This window comes from Anneissia japonica, unplaced genomic scaffold (genome assembly GCF_011630105.1).
Source record: "Anneissia japonica isolate Jap-2015-1 unplaced genomic scaffold, ASM1163010v1 scaffold7096_len229077_cov162, whole genome shotgun sequence".
NCBI classification, from domain to species: Eukaryota; Metazoa; Echinodermata; class Crinoidea; order Comatulida; family Comatulidae; genus Anneissia; species Anneissia japonica.
The window spans coordinates 42897-58433 of NW_022755880.1; the positions used below are offsets into that span (position 1 = coordinate 42897).

General features: G+C 37.4%; 1 protein-coding gene across 3 annotated transcripts in view; it reads left to right on the forward strand.

Moving 5' to 3' along the window:
• The window catches only part of LOC117123759 (TPR repeat-containing protein DDB_G0287407-like), a 41102-nt gene that overhangs the window by 8504 nt on the left and 17061 nt on the right, over positions 1-15537 (forward strand). For 2 of the 3 annotated variants that reach the window (XM_033269766.1, XM_033269768.1), the window contains exons 2-10: positions 1345-1650; positions 2442-2618; positions 4355-4498; positions 6961-7243; positions 8479-8586; positions 10399-10601; positions 11116-11382; positions 11636-11703; positions 12070-12151. In XM_033269766.1, the coding sequence (XP_033125657.1) occupies positions 1384-1650; positions 2442-2618; positions 4355-4498; positions 6961-7243; positions 8479-8586; positions 10399-10601; positions 11116-11382; positions 11636-11703; positions 12070-12151 (1599 nt within the window). In that variant the 5' untranslated portion in view covers positions 1345-1383. The remainder of the gene's footprint in view (positions 1-1344; positions 1651-2441; positions 2619-4354; positions 4499-6960; positions 7244-8478; positions 8587-10398; positions 10602-11115; positions 11383-11635; positions 11704-12069; positions 12152-15537) is intronic. The other variant, XM_033269767.1, reaches the window with a different exon arrangement.

A 15537-nucleotide genomic window follows, 5' to 3' on the forward strand; every position in this document is an offset into this window, starting at 1 on the left:
GCGTAACTCGTGGCATTTTTTTGAGATATCGTGCGAACAGAAAAGGGGAGAAAGAAAGAAGAATAAAAAAAAGATGAAGATGATGATGATCCTGACAATAACAATAGGTGATCCGCACTAGTTGCGGATCACCAATAATACTTGCAGCATCATTGATGTGCTGAATTACATATCGTGGTTCTGTGACTAGCAGCTTTACTTATATAGAGGCACTTAAACTAGGCTGGCTAAGACAGTGTAGCAGCTGATGATGCCATAACTCAAAAACATGCTCAAATTTTCACAGCAAATTGCTAGGAAAATAGGTGGCTGAATCTTAGTTACTGCATACACACATTGAATTGTATTTGGCACACATTACAGCATTTACAGGCCTATAGCGCGATTTCATTAAGGTTTTTTGTATTTTCTACTAGTAATACGGTAGCGATGAACATATAGATATAGACCCATAGGTCAAGGCCTAATTTTGCTCAAAATTCACATGGATTTTCTGAAATGTGCAGATGGATTTCCAGGCCTAATTTTTCCAAGGAGACAGTCTGTGCACTTGGTGCACATTATTCCTCGACAGGAGCTGAAATGAACCATAGCATTGAAGTAACCACCTACTCTGTACAAAAGATACAATAAGTTCATTAAAGTGCACATGATCAAGATATACACTGGTCCTCTATTCTAAAGTCTTTATCTAAGGGACTTGGTTCTAACAACTGAACTCTTTTTAGTGGTGGCACTGCCGTACTGCTTGGCCACTTGACTCAGATGAGGTTTAAAAAGCAGTTTTACCTAAAAATTACCCATCTAATCTCTACTAATACAGTACTTGAAATTTTTAACAACCCATTGCCATATTTTGCACACACAGGACAAATAATAATAATTCCATTCTTCTATATAGCACATTTCGCAAAAAGCCTTAATGCGCTTTATAAAAGGAAAGAAAACAAGTTGTAAATAATTTTGACTTAAACTACGGTACATAAATTAAAAACAGTTCCAAAAAGCATCAAGTGCTATGGTACAGAAACAATTGGTTTACTCGGAGAGAGAAACAATTTCATTTTTGTTTCAAGATTGTTGGAAAAAATTTAAAATCGGTCTGCCTTTAAAATCCCTAATTGTCATATCTTCTTCCAGGGCCCCCTTTATCCAAGGGGTTCTGAGCAAAGCTTTCACCTTGCCCACCTACATTGGCCTTTTTGTCTTGGACATTACTCTACTTCTCCCCTAACCTATCTAACATGCTATTATTTTTTTTCATTTTTTGTGACTTAAGAGGTTGCTATTCAAATTTGTTTTTACTCTTTTCATATTGATCATTATTTGGGTTTTTATTTGTAGCTAGATAATTACACATCGTGGCAAGGAAATTGATTAGTGATGTCAACAGAAAACAAAACCAGTGCACGAAAAATTGCCAGAGTTTTCTTTAGCTCTCCGTTTGGTGGTCTTGAGGAGGAACGTGAAGAACTGACAAAGAAGTATTGGCCGAAGCTCTCCCATCAGTGCTCTAGTGCTGGGTATGAGTTTGTACCAGTGGACATGCGATGGGGTATCACGTCAGAGCACTCAGCGCAAGCAGCTACTATTGCCATTTGTCTGCGGGAATTGGATCGATCTGATATAGTTGTTGGGTTCTTTGGACAGGTAGGAAACATCTGACAAGTTAAAAATAGAAAAAAAAAAAAAGGTTGTTGAGCAGTTGTTCAGGATATGCAAATAAAAAAAAATGTCAGCAAGAGATATCCTTATCAAATCCCCTGTTGACAAAGACAACACCAAGTAAAATAGTATACTTTAAACATTAACATAGATTAAATGCAACAAGAATACATTTATACAGTGCAGAATATATCCAGGCAAGTGTGTGGAGCATGTGGGAAGAATCCCCATTATAAGTGGAAACCCTATTTGTATCATTTAGTCTATTTTGTGAATACTTATCTGGGTAAACCGACTAATTGCCTTTATTCTCGAAACAGAACACCTCTTTGAATAATAGAGGACAGTCTGACCCAGTGTGTAACGTTCAAATCTTCCCCCTAACAACAGTCCTCATTCCCTAGAGAGTGGTCCAACTGATCACAGAGAAGGTAAGAAGGGAGGAAATGCACAGAGTAGTTAGAACCAAAGAAAGAGGTCAGATATTGAATTGGTGGCACGCACCCTTGAACTTAAGAATGTCAGGTGTGTCAAACTCAGTTTCTCATTTTTGACTGCCTGACTTCTATTCTACTTGTTTATTTCGCAACAACGCCGATATTATGGCTGTATGTTGCGGCACCCATGCCTTAACCACTCTGCCATTCGACTTGCTTCAGAGTAGAGCTAACTATGTAATTGTTCATCGTTCAGTTTTTGTTTTAGTTCCTGAAATTTTCATATTATTTTCAAGTCAATACTTACCCAAACTGATTTGATTTTTATCACTTTAACAGCGGTACGGGTGGCATGGACTACATGATGAAATGCTGCAAAAGACATTTGATTTTGCATTACCTTCCTATCCTTGGCTGGCATCATTTAGGGATCGGTCTGTCACTGAACTTGAGTTCCTTCACGGCCATCTCAACAATCCAGGAGCAAGACCCGCATGTTTCTTCTTTCGTGATAAGGTAAATTTTGATGGAAGAATACTTTTGCCAAAAATAATGAGACCAAAGAATAAGACCAAATCATAATTCACTAGAGGGTACTAGGAGAGAGCATACCTCCGCCTACCTCCTCAGTATAAATGGGAAAGAAAAACAAAAAAACAAGTAGACTCCTTGGGATTTGAACCCAGGGATGGTAGTGTGGAAAATACTTTTCTTACCACTACACTAAACTGCTTCTACATACTGTACAGTATATCACTTTGAAATTAATGGTCATGTGAGCCCATATAAGCACACACACATACCTCTATATGGCAAAAAGTTATACAAGTTTTCGATCATGTTGTCCTTGACCTTTGACCCTGACCCTTCAAAATTTAGTCACTTCCAGATCTCTGGTAAAGAAACATTGTGGCCAAGTTTGACAAATTTCTGATAAAAACTTTTACAAAAAAAAAAAAATCGTTTTTTGTTGACTGTGACCTTGAACTTAAAACCTTACTTTTCAACATTCAAATACTTTGAGGTCTTTGGTCATGGAACTTTGTGACCACGTTTGACAAGTTTGTGATTAAAACTACACAAATAAATTTTTAAAAATGGTTTTCGTTGATTGTGACCATGACCTTTGACCCTGACCCTTCAAAAATTTAATAATCAGCTCTAGATCGACCTTAGGTAAAGGAACATTGTGGCCAAGTTTGACGAATTTCTGTTAAAAACTATGGGCTTTAGGCTGTTCACACAAATATGCCAACAGACAAATAAATAAATCAACAGAGGCAAAAACATAACCTTCTGCCAACTTCATTGGCGGAGGTAATGAGATCTTTGGTCATGGAGCATTGTGACCATGTTTGACAAGCTTGTGACTAAAACTATTTTGATAAAAAAATAGTTTTTCATTGATTGTGACATTGAAATAAAAAACCAAGCAAGAGTATAACCACCTGTAAACTTCGTTGGCGGAGTTAATTATTTTTTTTCTTCTTTATACTGGGTAACCTTTTGAGTAGAAATATACTGGTAGAGTTTATTGTAACTCCCGGAGACTCGGATAACTAGATGCAAGGGTCTCTACTAAAACCTCGTTTTAATATCAATCAATAACTGCAGAGTGTGCAATGGTTACTGGTGGTTTTGTGAAAACTGCAATGAATAAGAAACAGTTTAAAACTATTATAAAATATGTAGCTAATGAACTGACGACTTATACTGTATATGTATTCTATTATTAATAAACGATAATCTAAGTTATGATATATACCTTCTTGCATCCATGAATTCTGTGTTTCAAACAACTAACAAACTATTACAATAGGCCTAGACCTATGTCAAACATGTTCCTTGTCCTCGTTAGTTGTTGTCGTTTCACCTCGATACACACTTTGACCTACACAGTTATAGAGGGCGCTACCTCTACTAACACTAAATTTACAATAATTTTCTCCCACAGTAGGGCCCAGCTGAGCATTGAACCTCTCTTGAGTGTCAATCAAACTTAACAACTGACCAATCAGAACAACATCAGGAATATGTGCATGTCCAACAAAATGTGTTGTTCCACAAATGAATATGTTTACATACATTCACTCTATTGTTTTGTGGGACCTAGCAAAAGTATCCAAGGGTGGGGCTTAGCAAAATGGACTATTGACCATGAAATACTCACAGCTACAGTATGTATAGATAAGGTAGGAATACATATAACTATATAAATATTTTATAATTCTTGGTCTGTTAATTTCTTGAAGGCATATGATGAATCTCAAAGAATGAAGTTTGAGAAAGAGGGTGATGGAAGAAGTGCAAGAAAGTTTACACCAACATGTGATGGTCCTAATGCTGCTGAGATGCTAACAGCTTTGAAAGAAAAAGTGTCTGAAACAAAAGATCAGGTATGAATAAACAATATGTTGCCAGTTGTCCATACTGCCAATCTTCTAAGTATAATGTTGGAGAAGCAATGCTGATGCTCTTTGTTCTAAATCAAATTGTAAAATATTTTTTATATGGCCCCTTAAGAGAGGTGGTCTCAACGCCTCTGAACTTGAAGCGCATTTAAATTTTATGTACTTCCTTCTGTTGAGTAGTGGGTTCCACTGTGGCACCCTGGTCTTACTCAACAGCATGATGAACAAATTGAAAGATCTACAGGTGCATCCGTAGGGACAAACTCTGTACGAAGTTTGCTCCAACTGCCTCTAGATCTGTACGCCACTCTCAATGGTTTTACTCTAAATGACAGATATCACAACATGGCTCTTCAAAGTTCAAATAAATATAAATTATAAAGTGCAAAACCATGCCTTTTCTAAATAGCACGATCCCATTTGACAAGAATTCTCATAAATGATCTGTTCCTGTGGTATTTCTTCCCTTTTTACCTTTCTCGGTCAGGGCTCGTCCAATGTTCTTTTATTTTTAGATTGTAATGTATATTTAGTGAATTTTTTTCTTTTGGTTTTTAAATGTATAGGCTTTTTAACAATTTTGTGTCGCAATACAGTTGTTATACTCTATGACCAATCTTACCAATTTGTAAATTGTTTTATTGTTTTGAAATAAAAGATCAAAAATTGAAATAAATAATGTTAACGATGGTTAGTGTACCAGCAATGTCATAATTTCATTTTCCAGACAGCCAAAGAGTTTTTGTACTTTGATTAGAAAACAGGCCTGAATAATAAGTGTGAATAAAATTTAATTTTGTTTTTAAGAAATATGAAAATTCAGAAAAGAAAAAAATAATTCTAATTTTTATCCCACCTACTGCCAATATTTTTTTTCCAAATTATATAAATATACATTTACATGGCTAAAATCACATTTTTTACATTACAGTTACGATATTGAGTACCTAAGTATGCCATCAATTACATTTTACTACACTTATTCACATTTTATTAATTTCTCAAAATTTTATTTTGATTTTTTTCTCTGCCCAAAGATTATTTAGGTAGAACCATTTTCCTTATTAACATAGTGTAGAAAAGTCTTGCCTAAATTGTCATACAAACACAATTACCATATTTAAATGGCTTAAATATGCGATTATTTTTTACTTCACTTTACACAAGAGTCTCAAGTTGCATGAAGCATGGACTAGCTCGTAAAGTAACTTTCTCATTCCCTAAGTGTCTCTTCGTGACTGAGATACCCAGTAAACCGGTGCCCGCTACCCTTATCTGTTCACAGTAGGTGCTTTATGGACCAGTACACCAGGTTTATTCCCTACAGTACTTGTATCATAAGATGTACTGGATATATTATAGTGCGCATGAGTCAATTGTGCACACAGGACCTACTGTTTATAGTCCTTAATAATATAAAGAACCATAAACTGCCACTCAAACCAGTGCTCCTGCCTTAATAGACCTTTCCGCTAAGCCCCGCCCCTTGGATATTGTTGCTAAGGTCCCACAAACAACATCATCTGTCTCTTATACACATCTAGATGTGTATAAGAGACAGGAACAACATCAGGAATATGTGCAGCAAAAACATCAAACTGCTCCTCGCTATGGGTTTGTCTGGTAGACCAAGACTTCAAATGAAGGTCCAGTGCACACATCTGGCTCGTGTGCATTTCGGAAGAGTACCCCGATGCTGTGTTTCATTAATTTAATTTAATTTAATTCAATTTATTGGCACAAATGGCCCAGGGGCTGCGCAGAAACTTAGTGCCATAACACCACAAGTGGTGCTCACAACCCCAGGAACATAAAACGGTACAATAAAATTACAGTATTAATATCTATACCTGTCTCTTATACACATCTAGATGTGTAAAATGAAATCCTACCGTTGAGCTGTATGCTTGTTTACCCTGTTGAAATATAGGACATGCCGTCTTCCACAAGCCATATTCCACTGACAGTAGGCCTAGGCAATTTTTTTTTCTCTTTTTTTGGCTTCACGGTAAAGGTTTCCTACTGCATAGTCATATCATCGACGTCGCTTCTCGCACTGCACAAACTCGTAACTCGTGTGTGTTTGTGTGGAAAACGTGTTTGTAAACAGCGCGTATATGCCTTGTTCTGATTGGTTACTTGGAAGTTTGATTGACAGCCCGGAAAGGTCTATTGTTCTGCCATTTGACTTGCCTATGATATGCCATAATGATAGAGCCTTGTGATAGTAAATATTTATTTTCTTTTGAGTAGTTCAGCCATTTCAAAGCATTCAAAGGCATGTATATTAAAACAGAAATAATATAACAACAAACAGTATCAATACATGATTTAGTATTATATAGCGCATTTTTTTTGCGCTATTGTGGCACTTTGAATCAAAATGGTGGTTACATCATATCATTGCAAAAGTTTAAAATGAATGATCTTCTTGTATAATGTTTAAGGTATTGGCTTTGCATACTAGCTACCACACCCCAGCTGAAGGAGCCCGGTTGATGTATGAAGCTGTCCACCACTACCTCAAAGACAATTTACTTGCCCACGGTGGAAGGGCAATGACCCCAAGAGAGGAGGAGTTGTCAAGACATGATGCTTACTACCTTGGTCATCTAGGAATGGGAGGGAAATGCCATGGAGCTGATAAGAACTACCAGGAGTTATACGACTATGTCTCACCAGAACATAACAGAAGTATGCAGAGACATACATTGGTTACTGGACTACCTGGTAAGAACTGACTGATCGTCACATATTATGTCAATATACCGTATTTATTCGAATAAACGCTACGGGGCGTTTATTGTTTTTGAGGGCGAATTTATTTGATTGATGCGTCTATTCAAGGAAGTTGTTTATTTTTTTGGTGTAAAATGGATATATATGTACTCAAACGAAACTTAATTTCACAGTAAATGTGGTACTATAACACATAATTACCATCAAGTGTGTTATTGCGTGATCATAATACTTATCGATCCCAACAAATTGTAATTCTTCTGTAGTAGAACATTAATAGAGTTGTTGAGAATAATGTTACTTCGTTTAGGGGGCATTTATTCAAGGACATTTCTTCAAAGCGGGGCGTTTCTTCAAATAATAACAGTAATAGTGTCGGTCTACAGCCGTAACATCAGCAAAAACATCAAACTGCTCCTCGCTATGGGTTTGTCTGGTAGACCAAGACTTCAAATGAAGGTCCAGTGCACACATCTGGCTCGTGTGCATTTCGGAAGAGTACCCCGATGCTGTGTTTCATTAATTTAATTTAATTTAATTCAATTTATTGGCACAAATGGCCCAGGGGCTGCGCAGAAACTTAGTGCCATAACACCACAAGTGGTGCTCACAACCCCAGGAACATAAAACGGTACAATAAAATTACAGTATTAATATCTATACAAGCAATTATTCAAATTTATGGGAACAATAAACATTTTTAAAAACATTGAAAATATACAATACTGTACAAATTAATTTCAAAAAGTTGTGTGTGATTGAGTGCACTTTAAAGAACCCATTGCATCTTTCGGAGGACTAGAGGGTTACCACGATGTTGGGGTTCATTTCAGCCCCATGTCATTGTACTGTAGAATAATGTGAACATGTAGCTAATATAAGCATCTCTTTATGGCGGCTTGGTAGTCACAGACCACACCCATACGCAATTCAGCACAATGATTCTGCAAGTTATTAGTTACCGTCGTGTGATCAAGTTTTAAAATGTATAACGGTGTATACTATTATAACCTGAGAGTTATATTAGGAAGTCGAGTTCCTCTTAGTTCATTTTCAAATACAATAACAATAGCAATGGCAATATCAATATTCAGCAGCAGCTTCTGCTGCAATATTAATATTACTTTTATTAATATTAATGGTAATGTGTAATATTGTTTCTCAAGTAGTAATTATGTGTTTTCTTGTTAGATGTATTGTTCTATTATTTTTGTTATTTCTTTTAGGAAGTGGCAAAACTTGCTTGTTAAGTAACTTCTTGATCTCGTTCCAGCAGAAGTTTCCCGCATCGGCAATCATTTACCATTTTGTCGGAGCATCAAGTAAAAGTACAGGTAATCATACTATAGTTTGGTAGCTTGTGGCGCAGCCTGTGGCGCAGTGTGTTCTAAGCATTGGGCTTTCAATCGGAAGGTTGGAGTTCACACTGCTTGTGTCCTTGGGCCAGACACCTTATCTGCATTTGCCTCTCTTCACCCTGGAGCAATGGGTACCTGGTAGGAGGTGAATGATTCGTTATGAAATTAGTAGTGCTGATTACATGCAAAAAATAGGAATACTCCCCATGGAGCGGAGGAGGTTACACTTGCATAATTGATTCTGTATCCAGTGATCAAGGATAAATACAATGATAAGAAAATAATAATTATTATAAGTCAGAGGTGATGTCATCACTTGCATTGAATTTTCCTATTCCCAACTGATCACTATATCGATATAATACTTCCAATTGTTTGCGTCTTGTGCAAAAAATCTCAAAGCTGGGGTGATTTTACTATAGTACTGTGGCATTAGTATACTTATGGTAACTTGACCACTACAATGAACCCACTCTAAAGTAGACCACAGGCTGCCATAGCCTTTAATGGTAGATGATAAATCACTCCTGACCCTATTCACCCCTAGTACTGTATATGCCTATTTTGCAATATAGTATCATTCTCAAATATACACTCACTGAGTACACACTTAATAAAATAGCCTATAGAGAACTTGTTGTGCCTGAGTTTATAAGTGTATAAACACATAACAATACAAGTACAGCGCGATGGATTATTTTAGCCAAGCTCGGAATGCACACAGTGAACCTAACAAATCTGGCTCTATGGCGCTGGTGAACACAAATGAAGCCTAGACTGTCCTAGGGAAGGCCTAGAAAGGCATTAAATAGCTATGAGATAACAAAGTGATTGACTTATAAAAGAACAAAAAAAAAACAACACTGAAGTAATTCAAAATAATGTTTACATATGCATATAATTTTTTAAACAAATGTCTGCCAGGAAGTTAGGCCTGCCTAATAACTGCTAATAAACTTCTTTAACCATCAATTTATTCATCTTTGTATCATGAAGAGCTGTGCGCAGAGTGTCAGTGTTTGTACTACTAACAAATTTATTCTAATATGTGCAGCTAATACAAATGCACAGTGATTTATAAGCACTATGGATTTATGATATAGCGTATCTATACCAGCAGTTTGATTAAAGGTTGATGAATGTCACAACTGACTTATAAAGCAATTTAATACTGTATAGTCAAGTATAAATTTCGTACACTATAGGAAATAGAAGCCATAGGAAGAAACCATTATTTCCTTCAAAAATTGCCTTCAGCCCTGCAGGCTTCCGGCAATTTTTTCAGGAAATAATGCCTCCTTTGACTTCTATTTCATATAGTGTATTCAAAACCAGACTATAATTGCTAATTAGTTGAAAATGATTATTATTAATATTAATTTTATTGTAATATTTTTGACAAATTTAAACCTGTGACTCTGGAGTCTGAAGGAAAGTATCTCACTACAGCCCCAATTTTTTCATTATCATGATTTTAATTGTAGTTAAGCTCTGCCCAGATTATCAAATTTTCTTAGATAAAAGCTGTTGTATGCCCATTTAATCAAGATATCCTCATATATGGTAATGATGTGATGTCACATCATGACCATATTTAGGCATGTTTTTCTCAAATAAAATGTGATAGTCTGGACAGGCCTTTATGATGTATTTTCACTAACTTCATAAATGCACAATGTCTTTTGTTGTAAATGTTTTGTATTTGTGTGCATTCCTGCATACGTGTGAAAGTGTGTATTAATGTATGTAAGTATATTTCAAAGTAAATAATCCATTTCATTTGTTCAGATAATAGAAACATTTTACATAGATTGTGTATGGAACTAGAGTATCTGCTTGAGGCAGACTCCACCCTCAGACCTGACATGGGAGTGCAAGAGCTCAAAAATGAGATGCATTCTTTGATGGGGAAGGTTGTTGCAAAGAGAAATCACCTGATAATCATCATAGACGCTTTGAATAAAATAAAAAGAGAAGGGAAAACAGCAAAGGTACAGCATTATGGAAAGCTTAGTAGCCTTATTAAAAGATTTTTTTTTTGTTCTAAATTTGATAGAAATGATAATGCCTGGAGAATGCTGCAGGGGCAGATCCACAGAGCCCCATGTATCCCCTTTGAAGCCCTGCCCAGACTATCAAATTTTATTTAACAAAAAACATGTGACATGCCTAAATATGGTCATGAAAACATCACATCATGACCATATATGGGCCATCAGTGTATTATTAAAAAAATGGGATAATCTGGACAGACGAAAACCTTAATTCTTGACCCTGATGATATATAGGGCTGTATTCATGATATAAAAATCAAGGGTGGACAAGGACATTACCACCAGAGGGCGTGGTAACCTTTTCATGATCCCTTATAGTATATAGTCTTATTAGAATCTCTATCTTATCAGTTCTATTAAAAATTGATATGAATTTATTAATTCTATGTACTGGTAGTATAAAATGTATTTTTTAAATGTCCTTTTTTATGGAATTTTTGTACAATTTTAGGTTCTTTATTGGTTACCTACCAGCCTCCCAGATGGAGCGCATTATATTGTGTCAACAGTATCATCTGACACTGAAAACATTACGGAATTAGTTGAACAGAAAAAATTCAAAATGCTCACCATTGCACCTCTGGATGCTGTGCTAAGAAAGGAGATATCCAGGGCAATGTTGATGGTCAGAGGTAAGGAGCTGTCGTCAACTCAGGAGCCAAAGGTCATTGGCAAAGAGCAGACGTCAAATCCTCTCTACCTCATGATTTTATTACAGGTTAGTACTCATTAGATATTGTTCCTAAGGTCCCACCAAAACAATAGTGTAAATGTATGTGAACATGTGCATTTGTGGGACACGTTGAATTGTGGGATAAGCACTACTTTTTACAAATAGATACTAATTATTGCTTTTAATAATGATATGTTTTTATTCAATATTTTTTATATAATTAATATTTTTTGTTGCTATTGTCAACTTATTTTCATTGTACTATATTTTTAGGCTTATATGTTTCTTTCATTTGTAGGAACTATGTAATTTTGGCAGTTTCTTTGAGTTGGATGATTATATTAATAGTTTACTTGAAGCAAATGAGTAAGTAAAAGTCAAACTTTACTGCAATAAAGGTAGAAACACAATGCATACAGTCACAACCAAGATACAGAGTGGCCTGTGTAGTTATTGCTTGTTTTAGAGAAAGGAGTGTTTCTGGATCAAAAAGTTGTTATGATTTGAACCCGGGGCTTTAGGATTTGATGACGAGCACCTAACCACTATGTCACAGCTCTACTTGACTTTACAGTACGTCTATGGGCCCTGTGAATCAAATTGTATTACAAAGTTTAACAGAAGTGGATTTGATTTGACTTTTCCATAAAAATGGAATTGAACCCATATGATTATTCCAAAGCTCCGTACAGTATTCTACTTTTATCACATGATTATTTTTTTCACCTTTAGCACAAATGGGTTGTTCCAGAAGCTACTTCACAGGTTAGAAAAAGACTACAATTCAGGTTCCAGCAAAAACATAGTTGAAGAGGTATTTCTGAAACAATTTTCTTCATTTGTCACTTTAACACCATCTTTGCAATCTGTCTCTTATACACATCTAGATGTGTATAAGAGACAGAAATGTGATAGTCTGGACAGGCCTTTATGATGTATTTTCACTAACTTCATAAATGCACAATGTCTTTTGTTGTAAATCCTCTGGCGGGACTTGGACCTGCAACCTCTCGCTGTCAAGGCGAGCGTCATAACCATTAGACCACAGAGGCTTCATGGGTGAACAGATTCAAATACCACTGGATACACTCCGTTACACAATAATTATGGCTAGAAACAAATACTTATATAATAATCATCAAAGAAAGGTAAATCAGTGTTTGAATAAAGGACATAATAATACATCGTGTAGCATAGCTTGATGACTATTATATAATTTAACAGTGTTAACGGCTATCTTGATTTATATTATATGCAACTATTTGTTTATAGCAGTAATACGTCCCAAAGCAGCCAATAGGCTCTGTTTGCCGGATCTACATCCTCCCATACAGTTTCTTGTACTTCTGGCTCTAATCGAGTCAGCATCGCATGACTAAGTTAAATCTGTTGACCTTCCTCGTCACGTCCACACTGTTTACATGGTCTTCTCGACAATCCATTGGCATTACCATGTTTGACTCTAGGTCGGTGTATCACTGTAAAGTCGTACTCATTGATCACCTCAAACCATCGGGCTAGCTGCCCCTTTGGGTTTTTAAAGTTCAATAGCCATCGTAACGATGCAGGATCTGTCCGGATAGTAATTTTTTTCCTGTAAAAGTACTGCCGGAAGTATTTGAGAAAGTACACTAGGGCGAGAAGTTCCCTCCTAGTCACACAGTATTTTCGTTCCACTTTACTAAAGCGTTTTACTTCCGTATGCCAAAACTCGTTTTTGCACTTGGGATAACACTCCACCGATACCAAAATTTGAAAGATACTGGTGTCAGTATCTAGTATAAATTCAGCATTGGTGTCAGGATATGCAAGAATGGGAGATTCTTGTAATTTTTGTTTAAGTACCTTGAATGCCCCCTGTTGGGCCTCACCCCACTCAAATACACAGGACTTTTTCTGTACGCTGGAACAATAGTTTTGCCAAAACAGAAAAATCCTGAATGAATTTCCTTTAATATGAAGCCAAGCCGAGAAAACTGAGTACATCACTTGCATTACGGGGTACAGGCCGCATGTTCCACATGTTATCAACACTTCCCACTGGAGACTGCAAAGAACACGTTCCATCAACCTCTTGAATGTAGAAGGTGCGTTGCAAAAGGTTGTAGTGTCCAACACGTACAACAAATGCAGACTTGTTCTGGGCATCCTCATCCAGTTCCACCTGCCAGTAACCAGAGGCCAAATCCAGTGTTGAACACTATCGCACACCGGCGAGAACATCAAGGAAATCATGAATTCTGGGTATAGGGTACGCATCTCTGATTGTTACATCGTTAGATTGGATTGGATTGGATTGGATTTATTCAGTGTAAACACCAAGGGCAGCCCATGAAAGTCTGAGACTTATTTCCAGTGGGTCCTTCTGTTAGTGATTGGGCAGTAAACTGGGAGACAATCCCCTACTCTTTTCCGAAGAGTGTACTGTATTCTTTAACGTGGACATGGGCCATAATGCACACAGGACCGACGGCTTAAAACGTCTCATCTGAAAGACGGTGCGCTCTTGTAACTTGTACTTCAGCCCTCTAGCTGAAACACAAGGAGAGGCAGTGATGGGAATTGAACCGGGGACCTAGAGATCTCCACGGTTCAGCGCGCACACTGTGGCTATCACCAGATTAGCCGACTTAGCTAAGCTGCTCTCTAAGTCGCCGACAGTCAACACAGAACCGCTTCGTACCCTCCTTCTTAAACACGAGTACCACGTTCGGATGTGAGACAACTAACTCGTTCCTCCCCTAGGCATAGCTCTAATGTCCCCATGTCAAGAATTCCACCAGAATTCTAAAGGAAATCCATGCCTAAGAGTCCTGTTAATTTTAGGTCTGCAAATGTAACCACCAAAGTGAAAGTTTTGCCCACTTTCACTTCCAATCTAGCACTTCGAATTGTACCTATTGGTTTCCCATCTGCTTGATGCAGTTCTGACCTGACTTTCCCTAAACTGTGGTCGCTTATCTGCACTAATCTGGTAATATAAGGAAGTAAACGAAGTATCTGTTGCCCCAGTATCAATGAGTAAATTTGTTTCTGTCCCTGCTACTACAGCCTTCACATGTAACCCATCTTTCAGGTTATACACAGGATTATAAGCTGTTAACTCTCATATTAGTTTAAGTTTGGATTTTACTGGCCCGCTCTGCTTTCCAACCTTCCCTTGGGCCTTGGGGTTGGTTGGCCATCGTTTCCTGACTGCCGTGGTACTTTACAATCTCGTAAGAAATGCCTGGTTCCCCACAACGGTAACAACAACCCTCGTTCCGTTTCCTCTGGTCCCGATACTCTCAGGAATAACCAGTCCCTTTACTCAGTGGCCGTTCAATTAACTTATCTGACAACAGGGACAGGGTTCGTTCTACTATTAAGCCGCATTGAATAATTTTCTTCTTCCCGTGCAGCATGTACATGTTTTTCGGCCCTGAAAAGGCACCCAATTTTTTTCTCCAACTGTTGAAATCCCTGCATGTTCAATGCTGCCAATATAGCTTCATTCAAATTTTCAAAAATCCCTTCTCGTACATCAGGGTCCCCCACAGCCTCCATAAAATGACCCTAGGCTAATCCCTCCCTCTGATCAACAGACATCGTTGGGTAGGCCCGCATCGCCATTTCACGTACCCCCTGTCCTAATTGTTGCAGAGTCTCACCATCTTTCTGCCTACGTAACATAAGTTGCAACAGATAATTTTTTGCCTGTTGGGCAGTTCGAAATCGGCGTTCCAAAGAATTTACCAATTCTTTGTACGTCACTTTGCCCTTCCCGAAAATTTCCCAACACTCCCAGTGCTGGTCCTTTTGAAGAAGCAGCCAGAAACGTAGCTGCTTTCTCATCAGTCCACCCATTGGCTACTCTACATGAATTAAAATGAGCAAAATATTCCCGCCAGGGTACCTTGCCCTCGTATCGATCTGGGTTAATGGCTGGCCGCTTCAGGGCCACCCCAAACATGTTTTTAAAGGCATTGTTACTGCTTATGGTGTTTTATGTATGCTTAATTTTCTTCTTGGTTCCCAGGCCCTTATTCAGCTTTTATCTACATTGTTTATTCCAAATTAAGTATCTTTATACGCCGCCTTTAATTAGCTTCTATTGTTATTTTAATTTCCATTTCCTTATACTTGCTTTACTTTGTATTTTCTGTCAGTTGTCCTCACACTGAGGAAGAACACAGGAGTGTTTGAAATATTTGTGATTTA